Source organism: Hemitrygon akajei, chromosome 12 (genome assembly GCF_048418815.1).
Source record: "Hemitrygon akajei chromosome 12, sHemAka1.3, whole genome shotgun sequence".
In the NCBI taxonomy this organism is placed as follows: domain Eukaryota; kingdom Metazoa; phylum Chordata; class Chondrichthyes; order Myliobatiformes; family Dasyatidae; genus Hemitrygon; species Hemitrygon akajei.
In genome coordinates, this window is record NC_133135.1 from 108,375,137 (window position 1) to 108,396,668 (window position 21,532).

A 21,532-nucleotide genomic window follows, 5' to 3' on the forward strand; every position below is an offset into this window, starting at 1 on the left:
GGGGGAATCTCATTGAAACCTGTCAAATATTGAAAGGCCAAGTCAGTGTGGATATGGAGAGGACGTTTCCTATGGATGGAGAGTCTAGGACCAGAGATGAAGCCTCAGAATAGAGGGACATCCATTTAGAACTGAGATGAGGAGGATTTTCTTTAGCCAGAGAGTGGTGAATCTGTGGAATTTATTGCCACTGGTGGCTGAGGATGCCAGGTTCTTGGGTATATTTAAAGTGGAGGCTGATTCATCAAAGGCCATGGAGAGAAGGCAGGAGAATGTAGTTGAGAGGAATAATAAATCAGCCATGATGGAATGGTGGAACAGACCTGTTGAGCCAAATGGCCCAATTCTGCTCCCATGCCTCATGGTCTAATTATGGGACAGCACAGTAGCATAATGGTTAACACAACAATTTACAATAGAGGCAATCCAGATTGAATTCCTGCCACTGCCTGTAAAGAGTTTGTACATTCTCTCTGTGACCGTGTGGGTTTCCTCTGGGTCCTCTGGTTTCCTTCTTCAGTCCAAAGATGTACCTGTAGATAGATAAATTGGTCCGTGTAAATTGACCCATGATTAAATCAGGAGATTGCTGGTGGCACAGCTCAAAGTCTGGAAGGGCCCATTCCACACTATAATCTCAATAAATGAATACATAAAAACGGGATTGAACACTGGGGGGAGCACCGACCCAGCCTGGTAACCGCTCCAAACTGCCCCCCTCTCCCCCACCAGCTCAACGCCTCTCTGCGAGCAGCTGTAAAGCAGGTGACACTGCGGCTTGAGGCCTAGTCCTCACTATGACCGAGGCCATGCAGCTGCTCTGCCGTCTGCCCCTGCTGTCTCCCAGTAAATCAGTGAATCGGACTTGCAGCATTTCACATTAACAATGTCCGAAAGGGCCTTGCGATCACTGCACACCTCCTTCACTCATCAACTCCTCCAAAGCCTCTCTGATGCAAGCAGTATCTCAATCCGCAGCAAGTCCAGCTCCTTCAGTTTTTCCACCAACCTGCAACTCACTGATGGGGCAGACGTGTGCCACTTTAAGTTCCTAAAGTCCAGCAGGATCTTGCAGTTATAAACAACACATTTAAAATGGACAGTAGTTGAATACTTAACATTGTCACAGTTTCAACCAGCTAAAACCTATCCCTGGTGAGGTGAGTGGTGTGGGGTTGATACTTTTGCTGAAGCAAGTGAGGGAAGGGGGCATCTGAGGCTTCAATATTTTTCTGTCATTCATTGTTTGGGATTTTTTTTCTGTTTTGTGGATGTCTGTGAAGAGAAAGAGTTTCAGGTTGCTGTGTCCACGAGTTCACATACTTGGGGTCGACCATTAGAGACACTCACTCCTTTGATGCTGAAATCAATAGGCGTATCAGCAAAGCAACATCAATCCTTGCTCGACTCTCCTCACGGGTCTGGGACAATCCGAAATTCACTACAAAGACCAAGACCGCCATGCACAATGCATGCGTTATCAGCACCCTCTGTATGGTAGCGAGACTTGGACCATCTACTCCAAACAGGAGAGGAAACTCAATAGTTTTCACCTGCGCAGCCTTCCCCGCATCCTCAGCACCACCTGGAGAGACAAAGTCCGAAATTCTGAGGTCCTCTCCCTCGCTGGACTTCCCACAATGTTCACACTTTTAAGACAACGGAGACTGCGCTGGCTGGGCCACATCCATCATATGAAAGATGGTAGACCTTCCTTCATACATCCTCTACGGAGAACCAGCAACAGGCAAGAGAGGCATTGGTAGACCCCAGTTTTGCTTCAAGGATCTCTGCAAGCTCGACATCAAAGCCTTAAAAATCAACACAAAGTGCTGGGAGGATACAGCAGATGACCGCAACAAATGGCGAGGTACTCTTCAGCAACACCTAGAGCAAGGTGAAAGAGTGATCCTGAGTCAATTTGAGGAACAGAGAGCACAGCGGACAGTGGACAACAATTCCGCAACGCCCTACACATACAGCAACTGTGGCAGAGCCTACCGTTCCATGATTGGCCTCAATAGCCACAGTCGCTGCTCGACAAGCCAGTGACTACCAGAGGCACAGTACCCATGGCTGACCACGACTGACAGGCCACATGCGCACACATACACACCCACTGTATACATTTTCTGATATTAAATTGAACCTTTAAACCACTGAAGTCACACACTTCCCTCAGTTAAGTGTCATAGAGCATTACAGCATGGATACAAGCCATTGGGCTCAAACAGTCCATGCCAAGTACATTGTCCACACGGCTAGTCCCAATTTCTTGCATTTAACCCATGTCCCCCAGGCCCCAATGTCCATGATCTATCCAAGTGTTTCTTAGTTGATACTACTGACCCTGCCTCAACCACGTTCACTGGGAACTCATTCCACACACTCTGCATGAAGAGGTTGCCCTTAGAACCTTTTTAAATCTCTCTCTCCCCTCCCTTCTCACCCTAAACCTTTAACACATACAGTGGCATGCAAAAGTCTGGGCACCCCCCGGTCAAAATTTCTGTTACTTTGAATAGTTAAGTGAGTGGAAGATAAACTGATCTCCAAAAGTCATAAAGTTAAAGAAGAAACATTCTTTTCAACATTTTAAGCAAGATTAGTGTATTATTTTTGTTTTCTACAATTTTAGAGTAAAAAATGGAAAGGAGCACTATGCAAAAGTTTGGGCACCCCAAGAGATTTGAGCTCTCAGATTACTTTTACCAAGGTCTCAGTCCTTAATTAGCTTGTTAGGGCTATGGCTTGTTCACAGTCATCGTTAGGAAAGGCCAGGTGATGCAAATTTCACAGCTTTATAAATACCCTGACTCCTCAAACCTTGTCCCAACAATCAGCAGCCATGGGCTCCTCTAAGCAGCTGCCTAGCACTCTGAAAATTAAAATAAATGATGCCCGCAAAGCAGGAGAAGGCAAAAAGAAGATAGCAAAGAGTTTTCAGGTAGCCGTTCCCTCAGTTCATAATGTAATCAAGAAATGGCAGTTAATAGGAACGGTGGAGGTTAAGTTGAGGGGTCTGGAAGACCAAGAAAACTTCCCAAGAGGGTTCCGGTGACGTCATCACCCACCATGGTGGCCTAAAATAATAGCTCCTCCGAAAAAGCAATTATTTCACCCTGTTAAACCACCAAATACAAAATCCCTCAATAATACTTGAACTGGTAAGGGGGGCAAGAATGGGTAAAAGGGTTGGAAACAAAAAAAGCGCCATTGCAGAGCCTGGAAATGAAGAAAATACAAACAACAGTTCTCTTGCACAGGATTATAATGGCGAAGTTGACGCTAACCCTCATTCAAACGAAGAGGCAAGTTTAGCAAAAGTTCTGGAGGAGATACAGGACTTTCATAAAGACATAAAACAAGAACTAAACAATATTAAATCTGAGCTCATCAACGTTAATCAAAAAATTGTGGAAGCAAAGACACAAATTGAAAAGGTGGAAGATTGTGTTCAAAATGTGGAACAAGTGCTGAGGAAGATGATAAAAGTGATGAAATGACAAGAAAATAAACTACTCGACCAAGAAGGGAGATCTCAATGGAAGAATATAAGGATATATAATGTTCCTGAAGGAACAGAGGGGTCGTCTATGGTGGAGTTTGTGGAAAAGTTACTACGGGACATGCTGGAGATTCTGCCAACTACGGAGCAAGACATCGAGAGAGCACACCGGATGTTCACCCCGAGACCCTCCGGGGATAGGGAAGACAAGCCACGGTCAATAATAATCAGATTCCTCCCCTACAAAACCAAAGCAGAGATTCTGCACAAGGCCGGGGGAAAGAAGAATAAGAGCTTAATATATTTTGATCAAGAGCTTAATATATTTTGATCAAGATTACCCCCCAGCGGTCCTGCAGAAACGTAAGGAATATTCTGAAGCGAAGTGAGTGTTAAAGCAGAGAAACATTAGCTTCCAGACTCCGTACCCTGCTAAACTATGAGTGTTCTATGAGAACGGGACACGGCTGTCCCAGACAGTGGAGGAGGCAACTGCAGACACGAAGAACAGAGGACTGCCCGTCAACGTGATCACACCGAGGGAAAGCCTGGCTGAGCAGCTATTCCGCTCCACCTGGGAAACGGTGGGAGGACCGAGAAAGCAGGGGACGGGAGAAAAGCGAGAGAAGAATATCAGGGAGAGACTGCGAGTTTTCAGAAGATAGCCCTTACCCCCTCCAGAAGAGTTATAAGGTCTGACTAATCTCAAAAGTGTTGATAAGCTAAACAGAAGCCAAAATAGACGATACTATATTTATCTGAAGAAATACATACAACAATGTGGATTTTCTATTACCCTATTATTTTATTTTTTATTCATTCATTCATTCATTCCTTTCTCCCCACCTAAATGAGAACATATACATGGGAGGAATACACAGGGAAGTCTTTTCTGTGTAATGGACATAGACTTTTTCACTTACTTTTATGGGTGCTGCAGTGGGGGCCCTCACCCCACAGGTAGGAGAGGCTATCCCTCACAGCTAGGCATTTCCTCTAGCTCAGCCCAGGGTCATCTACTGGAGACCTCAGCCTTGGAATCACACCTTCGGTAGCTTTTTTAAAAATTGCGTTTCTTTGTTCTTACTTGTTCAGTGAGTAGATCGGCTAAGTTCTTTTCTGCTAATTTCAATGATACACTGACAGATAAATACACATGGCTACTGACAAAGTAAAATTCATTTCTTTTAATGTCACTGGGCTGTTGAATCCAATCAAACGCAGTAAATTCTATCTAAAATGAAGAAAGAAAAAGCCCATGTATTATGTTTACAGTAAACTCATTTAAATGATAACGAGCATGGAAAACTAAAGAGAATGGGCTTCACTAATTTGTTTTTCTCCTCATATAAATCAGGACATAGGAGAGGAGTTGCTATTCTCATCTCAAGCAAGCTAAATTTTGAAAAAGTATTTGAAATGGGAGATTAGGAGGGCAGATATATTCCAGTAAGGGGGAATATAGATGGGAATTCAGTTACTCTATTGAATATATATGCAACCCCAGGAAGTGATATTAGTTTCTTCCAGAAAATCACTAATATTATGGTAACGGAAACAGAAGGTCTCTTGATATGTGGGGAAGATTTAAATTTACAATTACACCCAAAGTTAGACTCTTCCAGTAGAACCACGAAACAAAGTCATTACATGAGAAAGTTACACTTTTTGAGGATGTTGGTATAATTGATACATGGAGAGACCTTTTCCCAGACTGAAGGGATTACACTCAGTATTCTGCACCCCCCCCCCCACCCCCCATTCTTTATATGTAAGAATAGATTATTTCATAACATTTGGAAAAGATAAAGACAAAATAGATACCTGTGGAATTGGGACAATAGATTTACGTGATCATGCACCTATATATTTATCTGTTGATTTTGACCTGTAACCAAAGAATACTATATGGAAACTAAATTCAAGTCTACTCAATGATCCCTATTTTAAGGAATAAATTAAAAAAGAAATTGGTCTTTACTTAGAATTAAATGATAATGGAGAGGTTTCACCTCCCATTCTATGGGATACTCTGAAGGCTGTCTTAAGAGGGAAAAATATAGCGATATCTTCACATAAGAACAAATAAGGAATAAAACATTAGAGGAATTACAAAACAAGCTGAAGGAACTAGAAAAAAAAACAAATTGAATTTGGCGCAGGATACATTAGAGGAAATTTTAAAAATTATGAATAAAATTAATAGTTTGGCTATACAAGAAATCAGGAAAAATCTGATGTTTTTGAAACAGAGACACTATGAAAGTGGATCTAAGTCTATGAAAATACTGGCGTGGAAACTGAAAAAAAAAAGCAGAAAATACAATTCATAGAATTAGGGATCCAAGAACAAAAGTGATTTAAAAAAATAAGCTAAGTGAAATTCAGAAAGCTCTTGAAGTGTTTTACAAAACTCTATATTCTAAAGTTCCAGGGTGAAGCATAACCCAAATTGACACCTACCTGAATTCTCTAGAGTTACCCACTTTAAGTGAAGAACAAAATAGAACGATGACTGCTGACATAACTGAAGCTGAACTAAAAACTGCAATTAGTGGACTTAAATTAAGTAAGTCACCAGGATCAGATGGTTATATGGCAGCGTGGTATAAAGAATTTAAAAATGAGTTAATTCCTGTTTTACTCCCCACACTGAACTGGGCTCTAAAAGAGGCGCAAATGCCACCCAGCTGGAAGGAGGCGATAATCTCAGCTATACCAAAAGAAGGCAAGGATAAAATGGAATGTGGGTAATTTAGACCAATATCTGTTCTTAATGTGCATTATAGATTATTTAACTCCATCATGGCCAAACGATTAGAAGAGTTTTTACCACACTGATATATAATGATCAGACAGGTTTTATACAACAACGCCAAACACAAGACAATATCCGAAAGACACTACACATTATGGATCGTATACAAAAAAATAAAATTAAAGCAATAGTGATAAGTGTGGATGCTGAAAAGGCATTTGATTCAGTTAAATGGAATTTTCTTTATAGAGTTTTACATAGATTTGTTTTACATGACACAATTATTAAAACTATACAGACACTATATGACAATCCCACTGCTAAGATTAAAATCAATGGATATTTATCAAATTGCTTTACCCTAGAAAGGGGCACGAGACGGGGTAGTGCATGGTCACCGCTACTCTTTGCATTTTATCTGGAACCACTAGATCAATACATCAGATAAAATGAAGATATCAGGGAAATTACTATTAAAGGGACAGAGCATAAATTGGCCTGTTACACGGATGACATTTTGATATATCTAGGGAAACCAACATATTCTCTACCTAAATTGATGCAATCCTTTGAACAATATGGTCAATTATCAGGATACAAGATCAACATAGATAAAATCCAATTACTTTCATATAACTATAGTCCATCAAGAGAAATAGAAAGTAGATATCCCTTGGCATGGCAAACAGAGTCTTTCAAATATTTGGGCATCATCATGCCAAAAGATATGGCAAAATTATCAGAATGCCTATATATTAAAAAATTAAGGAAGACATAACAAGATGGAATCTAATTCCTTTCTTTAGTCTCAGTTCAAGGATTGAATTTATTAAAATGAATATATTGCCCAGACTATTATATCTCTTTCAGACCCTACCAATAGAGATGAACCAAAATCAATTGAATGAATGGCACAAAATGTTATCAAGGTATGTATGGCAAGGTAAAAGACCTAGAGTTGATCTCAAAACTTTGCAATTAGCCAAGGAAAAGGGAGATGGGGTCTACCTTCTCTTCAATTTTATTATTTTGCAGTACAAATGAGAGCTGTGATGTGCTGGTGTAACCCATCATATGACGCTCAATGGAAAAACATTGAGGAGAAGATACCTTCCATCCCCATACAGGCAACTTTGGCTGATAACAACCTACAAAGCTATATAAATACTATTGAGAACCCATGGGTGAAATGGATTCTTCAAATATGGAAAACTATTATAAAAGAATATAAACTAGAGACAGATATTGTAATTCTTAAATGTTGTGGATATGACTCGGATTTTACGCCAAATAAACTGGATGCTAGATTTAAGGATTGGACAGCTAAAGGAATAACAGTTCTATGCATTACAATGAAAGAAGGAACACTGTTCAGTTTTGAAATGCTTAAAGAGAAACACATTAGAAAAACAAGACTTTTATCGGTATTTGCAGATGCAATGTTGTGTTAATAGGAGGGTGAAAAATGTAACCGAGCCAAGTACATGTTTCATAGAACTGTTTAGAAAAGCATATAATTCAGATAATGATGGTAGAATCATTTCAAGCATGTATAAGGGTCTGTCAAATCTTAAAACACACTCAACTTCATACATTAAAACAAAATGGGAGAAGGAAGGAGGGATAACTATATCTGAGGAAGAATGGACAATATTATGGAGATATCAATGGAACTGTACCAGTTCACAGAAATGGAGGGAGTTTGGGTGGAAAAACCTGACAAGATATTTTATTACACCCTCTCAGAAATCCCATTATGATAGTAACATCCCTGTTCGCTGGAGAAATACTGGAAATCAAAATGCAAAGCATTACCATATTTTCTGGGATTGCCCCATTATCAAAGACTATTGGAGTGGGATACACAATGCCCTACAAGACATTTTTAAATGGGAAATACCATTAGAAAGTAAAACCATATGTAACCCCCTGGGTCACCTCAGGCTCGCTCAGCTAGTTCTTGTCTAGGGGGAGCAGCCTTCGGCCCCGCCAAACTGGGTAATCGGCTGGTGTGGATGCTGTGTGATGTCCCCACCTCGCCAAAGAACAAACACCATATGCGATTAAATGATTACAGTTTATAAAGATTACTATAACTAAGTAATTAATAACGTTACAGTATACATGAAGGAAAAGGAAATAAAGAAAAGGCGCCAAACTTATCAAAGTCCAAACCACTTCGTGCACAACCGTTGGAGCTCAATTACTGAAGTCTTCTGGCCACTATTCGATCCCCTCTGAACTCCTCGACTCGCAGCTCAGGACCACCCGAAGTGGTCAACCCAGCACATCTATCATCGTCTCCTCTCCTCAGGGTACCTCCCGGCCTTGGACCCCCGCTTGGGGTCCGTTCCTCGCCCAGTTTGCAGCATCACGTCCTTCCTCTCTCACCCCCTCATGCCGAACTCCCCAAAAGCCCGCCAACAAAAGCTTACAGACTCAGAAGAAAGAACAACATTAATCCCAATTGGATTACAAAGGAATACAATTCTCGTTATCAGTAAATTTTAACCCAAACAAGCTTCCAGCACTCTCTCGCAACAAAGCATTCCTACTTTTAACAAAACAAAGAAGCCATTTTGTTTACATACACAGTAACAAAGAAAAAGAAGAAACCCCCTTTACACATATATTTTGAGTACAGTATATACCTGAAGAATGGTTAAAAAGAGATACATATTTAATGAATATACCACTGGTGGCTGGTAAAAAGACTCTTACCAGGAAATGGTTATCACCGGAGAGCCCAACTTTAAACACATGGATGGAAATTACAATGAACATTTACAAAATGGAGAAGATAACAGCATCTGTCAATCATAAATTGGAACAATTTGATTAATACTGGGGAAAAATGGTTTAACTAATAGCACCCCATGGGCCTGATTTTTCATTTTTTCATTTTTAGAATCTTTTTATTAATACATAATCTTCTACAACTATAGAATAATACAAAACAACAAATTAATATGTATACAATTAATAGAGCTGAAGAAAAAACTAATCATAATAAATAAAAATGAAAAAATTATATATAGAAAAAAGGGAAAAAAAGAACCCCATCTAACGAGGGGAAAAAATGCATTAACTACAAAAAAAACCCATTAGGAATCAACCCCCGGAAGCAATACGTTTAACCATCATCTAGATATATAGAAAAAAGTCATCAACCGCCAATTCACATTTTTAAAAAAAAGATAATGAAATTGGAAGGAAACAGTATAGAATAATTCAAATTAAATGGTAATATTTGGCAAAAGAATATTTGGTTGAAAGATTGGGATGGATCTTTCAGCCCTTATTGGGTGAGCCTGGAAATTAAATCGGTACCAGGTTTTGCACTGGGTTCTATTTTGGGGATTTCTCTCCCTTTTGCTCTTTCTAAATTGCCGAAACGAATTGACAACCCGATAGTTAAACATACTTTACATATATGGTTTCAATTTCAGAAATTTTTTGGGTTGACTCAGTTTGTTTTAAATATTCCTATTGTATCCAATTGTTTTTTTCACCCTTCAATTATAGACCAAGCTTATTTGGCTTGGAAGACTAAAGGATTACTACGATTTTCTGACTTATTTTTGGATAATTGTTTTATGTCTTTTGAGCAGTTATCTAATAAATATAATTTGCCTAGATTTCATTTTTTTAGATATTTACAGATTAGGAATTTTTTAAATACTGTACTTCCTACTTTTCCAAACTTTGTGTCTTCAGGCATTTTGGAGAATTTGTTCGAATTAAACCCCTTTCAGAAAGGGCTTATATCAAAACTTTATAATATAATTATGAAGATACGTTCAGAGCCCCTTTATAAGACAAAAAATGATTGGGAAAGAGAGCTCAACATTATTATTCCTATTGAGAATTGGGATAAAATTCTTCAATTAGTTAACACATCATCTATATGTGCTAAACATTCATTAATGCAGTTTAAGGTTGTACACAGGGCTCATATGTCCAAGGATAAATTGGCTCATTTTTATTCCTATATAAATCCTATTTGTGATAGATGTCAATCTGAAATAGCATCTCTAACTCATATGTTCTGGTCGTGTCCGCTTTTGAAAAAATATTGGAAAGATATTTTTGATATTATCTCTGCAGTATTGAACATTGATTTACAACCCCATCCTATTACCGCAATTTTTGGTTTAGCAATGATGGACTCACTTCATTTATCTTCTTCCGCTTGTTGAATGATTGCATTTCTTACACTAATGGCTAGAAGATCTATTTTGTTGAATTGGAAGGAAATTAATCCTCCTACTGTATTTCATTGGCTTTCTCAAACTATGTTATGTTTAAATATAGAAAAAATTAGAAGTGGTGTATTTGACACTTCTATTAAATTTGAAAAGATATGGAGACCATTTATTCAATATTTTCATATGATGTAATAGGACCCTGTTCCAGGCCTATTTGATTTTCCAGTTTTGATTGCATATATGTCAAGAGGATCGGAGTAGACAACACTGATGATTTTGTATTTTTGTGAGATATTATAAACAGCCCTTTTTTTTCTCTTTTCTATTTTTTCTTTTTCTCTTTTTTGTTTTTTTTCTCTTCTATTAGTTATTAGATTTTTAGATTAGTTTTTTGCATAATGATTTTTTTTTCTTTTTCTTTTTTCATTTTATATCATGATACACTTCGGTTTGCCTTGTCTATTTGTATATTGTATAATTTACGATGTGGGAATACTCATTTATACTGTAATCATTTGTCTTGTAATCTTTTATAGTTAGTTGAAATATGTATGTGTGTAATCTCATTATCTATGTATCAGTTTTATCTTGTTGTTATTAATAATGATAATAAAAAGATGGAAAAAAAGAGAACCTCTCCAACTGTTAAGCATGGGGGTGGATCGATCATGCTTTGGGCTTGTGTTGCAGCCAGTGCCACAGGGGACATTTCACTGGTAGAGGGAAGAATGAATTCAATTAATTACCAGTAAATTCTAGAAGCAAAAATCACACCATCTGTAAAATGCTGAAGATGACAAGAGGATGGCTTTTACAACAGGATAATGATCCTAAACACACCTCAAAATCCACAATGGACTACCTCAAGAGGCACAAGCTGAATGTTTTGCCACGGCCCTCACAGTCGCCTGACCGAAACATCATCGACAATCTGTGAATAGACCCCAAAAGAGCAGTGCATGCAAGATGGCCCAAGAATCTCACAGAACTAGAAGCCTTTTGCAAGGAAGAATGATGAAAATCTGCCAAACAAGAATTGAAAGACTTTTAGCTGGTTATAGAAAGTGCTTACAAGCTGTGATACTTGCCAAAGGGGGTGTTACTAAGTACTGAGCATGCAGGGTGCCAAAATTTTTGATTTGGGCCCTTTTCCTTTTTTGTTATTTTGGAACTGTAAAAGATGGAAATAAAAAAGTAATCTTGCTTAAAATATTAAAGAAATATGTCATCTTTAACTTTATGCCTTTTGGAAATCAGGTCATCTTTTACTCACTTAGCTATTCACAGTAACAGAAACTTTGACCGGGGTGCCCAAACCTTTTAATGCCACGGTATCTTTTAGCTCCCCTACCCTGGGGAAAAGTCCTTTACCATCCGCTATTTATGCCTCTCATAATTTTGAACATTTTGTTCTCTGGTCCATAGGGTCTCCTCTCATTCTCCAATGTTCCAAAGAATAAAACCTAGCCTCGTTACTCTCTCCCCATACTCAAGCCCTCTAGTCCTGGCCATATCCCATAACGATTCTCTACACTCTTTCCAGTTGAAACATGTCTTTCCTATAACAAGGTGACCAAAACTGTACACTGTCCTCCAAGTGTGGCCAACCTAACAACTTATACACCTGTGATATAATATCTGTGTTGTTTCAAATTTTGTAAAATACTGGATGAAAATCTAAACAGTTCCAAGTGACATTTTAACTCTTTGTGAGCTCGCAGCATGTAAGGTGTCTGTACAAGTTAAACACTGTAGGATTGTTACTGTCAAATGTCAGTGCATGATACTACCATTAGCTGCTGGTGGCTGGATTCTTTCCTGGCCTCAGGCACCAACACAAGCAAACAAAAGACCAAAGAGTTCATCTGTCTCTGTGTCTCAAAGCTTATGAAAGTCCTATCAAAACCATGCTGATTTAGTGACATGAGAATAAACAATTGATGAGTTTGTCTATCTCTGGGTGTCTCTCTCTACACTTGTGGAGCCCCTGTTTATTAGGAGACCTTTCACATGGTTCGTACACAACAACCTGACTGATGAAGGCCAGTGTGAGAGCCTCAGGACTCATACCACCAGGTTCACGATCAGTTATTATCCCTCAACCATCAGGCTCTTGAACCAAGGGAGACAACTTCATTTAACTTCACTTGCCCCATCACTGACATTTTCCCACAACCAATGGACTCACTGTCAAGGACTCTTCATTTCATGTTCTCAATATTCCTTATTTATTGATTACTATCATTTCTTTATTTTTGTATTAGCACAGTTTGCTGTCTTCTGCACTCAGGTTGAATGCCCAGGTTGGTGCAGTCTTTCATTGGTTCTATTATGGTTATTATTCCATAGATTTTTTTTATTGAGCATGCCAACAAGAAAATTAATTTGAAGGTTGTATATGGTGACATGTATGTACATTGAAAATGAATTTACTTTGATCTTTATCTGGGGCAGCACTTTACGTAGATACTAGATACAATTACTGCAAATACCATGAGATATTGGTAAAGAAATTCCACCAAATGGATCCTCAATTTCCTCACTTACAGACCTCAGTCACTACAGATTGGCAACATCTTCTTCAGAATCAGTTTGAACTTTGAATCTTTTTTTACCACCATGTGCATCTGTGATACAGCTTTCAACAAACAGCGTACTTGTACTCCTAGACATGAGAAAACCTGCAGATGCTGGAAATCCAGAGCAGCACACAGACACAAAATGCTGAGGGAACTGGTCAGGCAGCATCTATGGAAAGGAATAAATAGTGGACATTTTCTGCCGAGACCCTTTATCAGAACTCTTTGTACTCGTAGGGCACATTTTGCTGGTGTCCAGTTCTGTTGTCCTGCGGAATATTGTGGGCATGTTATGCTGGTGTCAGAATGTGTGGCAACACTTGCAGGCTGTCCCCAGCACATCCTTGGGTGTATTGGCTGTTAGCACCAATTACGCATTTCACGGTATGTTTCAATGTTCACGCGATGAATCTGAATCTGAGGTCCTTCTGTTCCACCACACTCCCTAGTGTCCTACCATTCATTGCACAGATGCTTGGATATACAGTATATCAGTATTCTTTCATCAACATCTTCATTATGTGACATGTTATATGATGTAGGCAATCATGGTCCCTTCACCATAATTGTTCTTGGCAGATTTTTCTGCAGAACTATTGTCACTGCCTTCTTCTGGACAGTGTCTTTACAAGATGGGTGACCCCAGCCATGATCAATATTTTTCAGAGATTGTCTACCTGATGTCAGTGGTTGCATAACCAGGACTTGTAATCTGCACCAGCTGCTCATATGACCATCCACCACCTGCTCCCATGGCTCCCATCCCTTACACCTCCTTTGGTAGAGAGCTATCTCAACTACGATACCCATGTTCATTGTCACGTTCTAAATCCTGGAACACTCTTCTCAGGCAGCATCGTGGAAGTAACATCAGTGTACAGGATTCTCAGCGCTATCTTCTCAATGGCCTGGGTTTCCACCGGGTGCTCTGGTTTTCTCCCACAGTCTGAAGACATATGGGATAGCAGGTTAGTAAAACAGAGGGAGCTGAGAATTCATTTAAAGTGGTGGCAAATGTCGAGAGAGTTGTGAAGAAAGCTTTTGGCACGTTGGCCTTCTTAAATCAAAGTATTGAGTACAGGAGATGGGATGTTGTGTTGAAGTTGAATAAGATGTCAGTGAAGTCTAATTTGGAGTACCATGTACAGTTTTGGTTACCTACCTAGAGGAAAGATATAAATATGATTGAAAAAGTACAGAGGAAACTTGCAGGGACGTTGTCAGAACTGGAGGACCCGAGTTATATGGAAAGATTCAATAGGTTAGGAATTATTCTTTGAAATGTAGAAGATTGAGAGGAGATTTAATAGAGGTATACAAGATTATGAGGGATATAGATAGAAAACATGCAAGCAGTCTTTTCCCCCTGAGATCGGGTGGGACTACAATTAGAGGTTATTGGCTAAGGGTGAAAGGTTGAAAAGTTTAAGGTGAACATGAAAGGAAACCTCTTTAGTCAGAGGGTCAGAAGAGCGTGGAATGAGCTGTCAGCGCAAGTGGTGCATGCGAGCTCAATTTCAATGTTTAAGAAAACTTTGGACAGGTACATGTGTGGTAGGGGTACTGAGGACTATGGTCCGGGTGCAAGTCCGTGGGAATAGGCAGATTAAATGGGTTGGCGCGGACTAGGAGGGCCGAAGGGCCTGTTTTGTGCTGAACACTTCTACGAATCTATTAATTGGTCATTGTAAATTATCCTGTGATTAGTCTAGTAACTGGGCGGTGCGGCTCCTTGAGCCCGAAGTCCCTGTTCCGCGCTGTTACTTCTAACAGCTGCTATTTCTAATTAAAATCATAACTAAGAACGACCAGCATGTGCCGTCTCTTTCAGTAGCATTAACTATTTAGAAAGTGTATAAATAACAAAAATATTCAGATTTCAAGAGAGCGGAGGCAGCAACAAAATAACTCGAGTTAAATTAAAAATTCTCTTACCATAGCCGTCTGCAACTATTTTTAAGATGGGTAAGCGGTATCGGCCGCTGAAGTCAAACCCATGGTCAATCAGGGCCTCTCTCATCGCTTCGGCACCACACACCACCACTGCAGGGAAGCTGCCGAACCAGAAGGTGAACACGGGGCCATACTGCTCACTCAGCTGTGGTGAAACAAGGAATGCATATTGTTTTTTAACATTTTATACTCCATACGAGGTTTGTCAATCAATTTAGCTAGAGGAGAGATAAGACCCACAGCAATTTTCCTTTCAGGGACCAAACGGCTTAGGCACAGAACTGTATTTGTCAATAGCGAACGGATGACGAGTTTGTAAAACTGGCCGGAGAAAAGCAATTCTGGAATGGTGAGGGTGGAATGCCCTGGGACGGGTGGCAGAGAAGGAGTGCCAGGGGCAGGGATGGCGTGGGTGTAGACGTATCCAGCCTTGAGACCCCAGGCAAGGTGATCTGATTCCAAACAGCTGGTTTATTGATCATTACAGAACGTCTGTGGTGCTTCCCACACCCTCCCCTCTTCCTTCCCTTTTCCCAACCGTGACTCCCCCTCCCACTCTCAGTCCACAATAAAGACCCATATCAGAACCAGGTTATCATCACTCACATGTCATGAAATTTCCTCCCTTTTTGCGGCAGCAGTACAATGCAATACATAAAATCACTACAGTACTGTGCAAAAGTCTTAGACACCCTAGCCATATGTATGTGCCTGAGAGTTTTGCATTGTACTGTTCAATATCCAGGTCGCAAACAAGAGAGAATCAGCAGGTGTCCGAAACCCGAGCAACACACACAAAATGCTGGAGGAACTCGGCAGGTCAGGCAGTAGCTCTGGAAGAGTATAGTCGACACTACTCTTGTCCATAGATGCCGCCTGGCCTGCTGAGTTCCTCCAGCATTTTGTGCGTGTCGATAATAGCGAGATACAGATAATTTGATGCCGCGATTTACATTTGAAAAAAACATCCCTCACGATACTGCTTCGGCGGTTCTGTCAAAGAAAGCTACCTCGAGTGGAGGAAGTGTTAATAAAGAATTCTCTCGATGTGTAATTTAAATACTCAGACGTTGTCCCTACCTTGATGAGGGATTTGTGGGGTGCTTTGAAATCCAGTTGGAGAATGTTGCCGATGATCGGGAGGGCAGGAGGACCCGGGGGAAGCCTGCCTTTCTGCCGCTGGGTGTTTTGAAAGAATCTCATCAGAAGCAGGACGCTCAGTAAAACAACCAACAAAGTTGTCAGCAGTTCCCCAAAACTCATGGTGACAGAGTATGCAGATTCTGGAGACGAAGCGAGAGGCTGCATCTCAAAATTCACAGTTGTACCACTTTCACCAGATTCAAACAGTAAACTACCCTTAAATTAAGGGCAATTAAAGTCCCGATTGAAGTTCACACTCGCTGACGACTTTTATACATTTGGGTCAGTCTCATTACGGGCCGCCCTTTGGAGTTCTTATGCATGCTTTATGTCAGTGGGCGTGAGTTATGTTCTCAACAAATAAAACTATCCAGAATTGAAATGGCCTTCAAAAGGCTGACAATTCCGAATCACCTTCTTTGTAAGGTAGAAGCTTGGTAAATCGGACCGCATGTCATGGTCCCGTCCATGAAGTCCACGTTCCTGCTCAGGGTCCGGTCTGTGAACTCTTGACTCCGTGTCTTCCGGCTGTCCCTTGTCTCATTTGGGCTTAATCATAGGCACCTGATTCTCGTCGTGGGGCCGGGAATATAAGTGACCCTGGGTTCGAGTGTAGGGGCTGGTTTGTCTCGTCAGTACCCTGTCCTCGCCTCTGTGTGAGTTCGTCTCGTCAGTATCCTGTCTTCGCCCCTGTGTGGGTTCGTCCCACTGGTATCCTGTGCTCGCCTCTGTGTGGGTTCGTCCCACTGGTATCCTGTCCTCGCCTCTGTGTGGGTTCATCCCGTTGGTATCCTGTCCTCGCCTCTGTGTGGGTTCATCCCACTGGTATCCTGTCCTCGCCTCTGTGTGGGTTCATCCCGTTGGTATCCTGTCCTCGCCTCTGTGTGGGTTCGTCCCACTGGTATCCTGTCCTCGCCTCTGTGTGGGTTCGTCCCACTGGTATCCTGTCCTCGCCTCTGTGTGGGTTCGTCCCACTGATATCCTGTCCTCGCCTCTGTGTGGGTTCGTCCCGTTGGTATCCTGTCCTCGCCTCTGTGTGGGTTCGTCCCACTGGTATCCTGTCCTCACCTCTGTGTGGGTTCGTCCCACTGGTATCCTGTCCTCGCCTCCGTGGGGTAAGTCAGGCCATCCTTGCCCTTATCCTACGGTGGGATCTGTCCCTCCCGGTCCTTTCCTCCTCTGGGTAAGTCAGGCCGTCATTACCGTTACCCTGAGGCTGGACTGTTCCCTTCCTTCCCTCTGGAGCCTCTCCTTGCCTCTGCCTGGGGCCTTACCTCATCTTGCCTTGCCTCTGCCTGGAGCCTAGCCTCGCCTGTGTCTGGAGCCTCACCCTGTTTGGAACTGTCTCTGTGTCCACGCCTTCGCTAGGTAGGTCCGGCCATTTGCCGCTACCTAGCGTTGCGAACTGTCTCATCATGTTCAGCTTTCTGTCTTCTGTGAATGACTCCCGGCCCTATGTCCTGTAATGAAGGAGGGGTCCCGGCTCTGTTTTGCGTTCCTATTCTCCCTCGACCAGGGCTCTGTGTTCTCGTCTTGTCCATGTGCCTCACCCAGTCCAGGAGTACCTTACCCAGCTCGGTGCTGGGATTCCCACATCCTGTGCTGGGGTTCCCTTGTTCTGTCCAGGAGTCTCATGTCCAGCCCTGTTGCCTTTCCTCGTCCTGTAGCCACGTCTTGTCTTCACCTGGTTCTGGAGTCTGAGCCTGAGTCAAGACCCAGGTTCTGGGTCCTTGTATAGACTCTAGCTTGAAGTCCAAACCCAGGCTCCTAGTTCCTAGTTCTGTGTCCTGGTTCCGCTACCCTCGTCAAGACCTCGCCCAGGCCTGGAGTCCTTGTCTCATCCGAGCCAGTGTCCTTCCTTCCTCACTTCCCTTGCTTCCTTCTCACGCCTAGTCCTGTTCCTGGTAGTTCAGTGTCTTTGTCTTGCTTTTGGATCCACTCCCAACGCCCGCCATTATGACACCACAAGCTGCTGAGAATTCCTCGGGCACGTAGGAGGTGCCACCATTAGAATATATTGATTCTATGCATTCCGTCTAATTTAAACTCCATTGTAAATTTGAAAGTTCAAATCAATGTTATAACAAAAATTCATATATGTCACCATATACAATCCTGAAATTCGTTTCCGTGGGCATACTAAGCAAATCTATAGAATAGTAACTATAACAGGATCAATGAAAGATCAACCAGAGTGCAGAAGACAACAAACTGCAAATGCAAATATAAATAAATAGCAATAAATAATGAGAAAATGGTATTATGAGATAAGGCGCCCTTACTGTGCGATTGTTGATTGTGAGAACATCCTGATGATGGGGCAAGTGAGTGTAGTTATCCCCTTTTATTCAAGAGCCTGATGACTGAGGGACAGTAACTGTTTTTGAACCTAGTGGTGCAAATCCTGAGTCTCTTGTACCTTCTACCTGATGGCAGCAGTGAGAAGAGATCATGTCCTGGGTGGTGAGGATCTGTGTTGATGGATGCTGCTTTCCTACAACAGCATTTCATGTAGATGTACTCAATAGTTGGGGGGAGGCTTTACCCGTGATGGACTGGGCCAAATCCACTACCTTTTGCATGACTTTTCCATTCAAAGGGATTGGTGTCTCTTGCCAGGATATGAGGCATGTTTTGCACGTTCATCAGCAGCAGCAGCGGAGAGGCAGGCTTCTCCTGGGTTCCTCCACCCTCTGATTGCTGTCAAGATTGTTTAATGTCATTTCCAGAACATGTGTAAAGGCAAACGAAATAATTGTTACTCCAGCTCCGATGCACTGCAACAAAAACCACAATAAGATAAAGAACACAGCCCGGTCCATCACAGGTAAAGCCCTCCCCACCATTGAACACATCTACATGAAACATTGCCGCAGGCAAGCAGCATCCATCATCAGGGACAACACCATCCTCCCCAGGACATGCTCTCTTCTCGCTGCTGCCATCAGGAAGAAGGTACTGGAACCTCGGGACACACACCATCAGATTCAGGAACAGTTACTACCCCTCACCCATCAGTTTCTTGAAACAAAGGAGATAATTTCACTCAAAGCAACACACACAAAATGCTGGAGGAACTCAGCAGGCCAGGCAGCATGTATGTATAAACAGTTGACGTTTCGGGCCAAGACCCTTTGTCAGGACTGGAAATCAGAGTAAGGAGGTTGGGGAGGAAGATGTACGAGGTGACAGGTGAAATTGGGAGAGGGGGAAGGGTGAAGTACAGAGCTGGGAAGTTGATTGGTGAAAGTGACTGTGTGGGTTTCCTCCGGGTACTCCAGTTTCCTCCCACAATCCAAAGACGTACTGGTTGGTAGGTTAATTGGTCATTGTAAATTGTCCTATGATTCGGCTGGGATAAAATCTGGGGATTGCTCTGCAGCATGGTTCGAAGGGTCAGAAGGGCCTAGTGCACACTTTATCTCAATAAATAATTTTTAAAACTTGAACACCCTGATGAAAACCATTGGCGATTCCTTTGGAAACAGCTCTATTTCCATCTTCAGTATCTCTATTTTTCCCTTTCCGGGTTCTTTTGAAGACCCTGACCTGGAGTTACACGCTGGTTACGGTTCTTGCGGGGATGGGACCCGCTCTCGGGGTTTCACAAATGGCTGTTATTCGGTACGCCAAGGACTCGGCCTAAGAGCTTCGCTCACCTTCGGAGGACCCAGATTTCGTGGCTCTGGAGACAGGGGTATCGGAGGCCAGTGTCCGGGCGGGAGATCCGTGTGTCGTGAGAGATGGAAGATCTAAGGCTGTATGCCCAGATACCAGAGATCTTTGGGCACAGAGCTCAGAAAAAGCGATGCAACAGACTTTTAACATCATAAACCAGCAAGTTGTTTGTTATGTCTCCCCTGTTGCTGTGAAACAGAGACACTACTTTCTCCCTTATCAGGGAGAGGGAGAGGGAGAGAGCTTGTGGTATGTCGAATACTGGGTGAACTCGTAGTCTTTGGGGTACTGCAAGTCTGTGTCTGTGCTATTGATTTGCTCACGCTCCAGTGATTGGTGGCAGGTGCTATTGCTTTTTTTTGCTGGTGGGGGAGGGCGTGTTGTTACTTACTGCCACTTGTGCGCAGGAGGGAGGGGAGCTGGGGGGCACTTTGGGGTTCTAACATTTAACTGTCATTCATTCTTTGGAGGCACTCCTCTGTTTTCATGGATATTTGTGAAGAAAAAGAATTTCAGGGTGTATATTCTATACATTTCTCTGACATTAAATGTACCTTTGAAACAACGCATTCCATAGGGAGGATGGACAAACTCCTTACAGAGGATTTACCTCTGAGCACCATCATCTCGAGCTGTAACAGCATCGCTGTAACTGCTACACTATTGTGACACCCTGGTATGGGAGCAAAGAGTGGAAAAAAACAGAAAACTGATGGAGAATCTGATGAAATAATAACCCAGTCCTGCAGATTGAAATTGAAAAATGATATTCTCAGATTCTGTGTTTTCTTCTTAGATAGAGTCATAGAAAAGTACAGCATAAAAACAGGCCCTTTGGCCCATCTAGTACATGCTGAAACATTTAAACTGCGTACTCCCATCAACCAGCACCGGGACCACAGCCGTCCGTACCCCTGCCATTCACGTACCTATCCAAACTTCTCTTAAACGTAGAAATCGAGGTCGCATGCACCACTTGTACCGGCAGCTCATTCCACACTCTCACCACCCTTTCAGTGAATAAGGTTCTCCTCATGTTCCTTTTAAACTTTTCAGCTTTCGCCCTTAACCCGTGATTTCTGGTTGTAGTCGCACCCAACCTCAGTGGAAAAAGCCTCTATACCCCTCATAATTTTGTATACCTCTGTCAAACTCCCACGAATCTTCTACTTTCCAAGGAATAAAGTCTTAACCAATTTAATCTTTCTGTCTAGCTCAGGACGCCCAGTCCCGCAACATCCTTGTAATGAATTTCGTGAAGATAATGAAGTTCAGTTTGTATTGAGAGTGAGTAAATTTTGAACAGGTGGATCCTGTCATTTTAATAATGGGCTCAGACATCATAGACAAGTAGTCAAATCATATCTACATTCCACTATTTCTATGGTTCAAAGGTATTTTTAATATCAGAGAATGAATACAGCACACAGACTGAAATTCGTACTCCTCACAGACATCAACAAAACAGGGAAACCCCATAAAATGATAGAAACATCGAAGCCCCAGAGACCCTCCCAACTCCTTTCACACAAGCAGCAGCAAAAGCATCAATCCTCCCCTCCCCCCAACTCGCAACAGCAGAAGAATCGATTCCCTCCCCCCCACTCCTGCATGTGAGGAGCAGCAGAAACACCAAAGAGTCTGTTAATCAGGAGTCCATCAAAATGCAGTTCACAAAGCAGCACTTTGGTATCTCAGACAGGCT

General features: G+C 42.0%; 1 protein-coding gene across 3 annotated transcripts in view; it reads right to left on the bottom strand.

The window, feature by feature from the left end:
• Nucleotides 1–16,430, bottom strand: part of LOC140737358 (cytochrome P450 2C19-like) — a 78,477-nt gene extending 62,047 nt beyond the window's left edge. For 2 of the 3 annotated variants that reach the window (XM_073063815.1, XM_073063814.1), the window contains exons 1-2: nucleotides 16,087–16,430; nucleotides 14,989–15,151 (exon numbers count right to left, since the gene is read on the bottom strand). In XM_073063815.1, coding sequence (XP_072919916.1) covers nucleotides 14,989–15,151; nucleotides 16,087–16,314 — 391 coding nt within the window. In that variant the 5' untranslated portion in view covers nucleotides 16,315–16,430. Of the gene's footprint in view, nucleotides 1–14,988; nucleotides 15,152–15,612; nucleotides 15,751–16,086 lie in introns of those variants that run through there. The other variant, XM_073063816.1, reaches the window with a different exon arrangement.
• Between the last annotated feature and the right edge of the window lie 5,102 nt (nucleotides 16,431–21,532).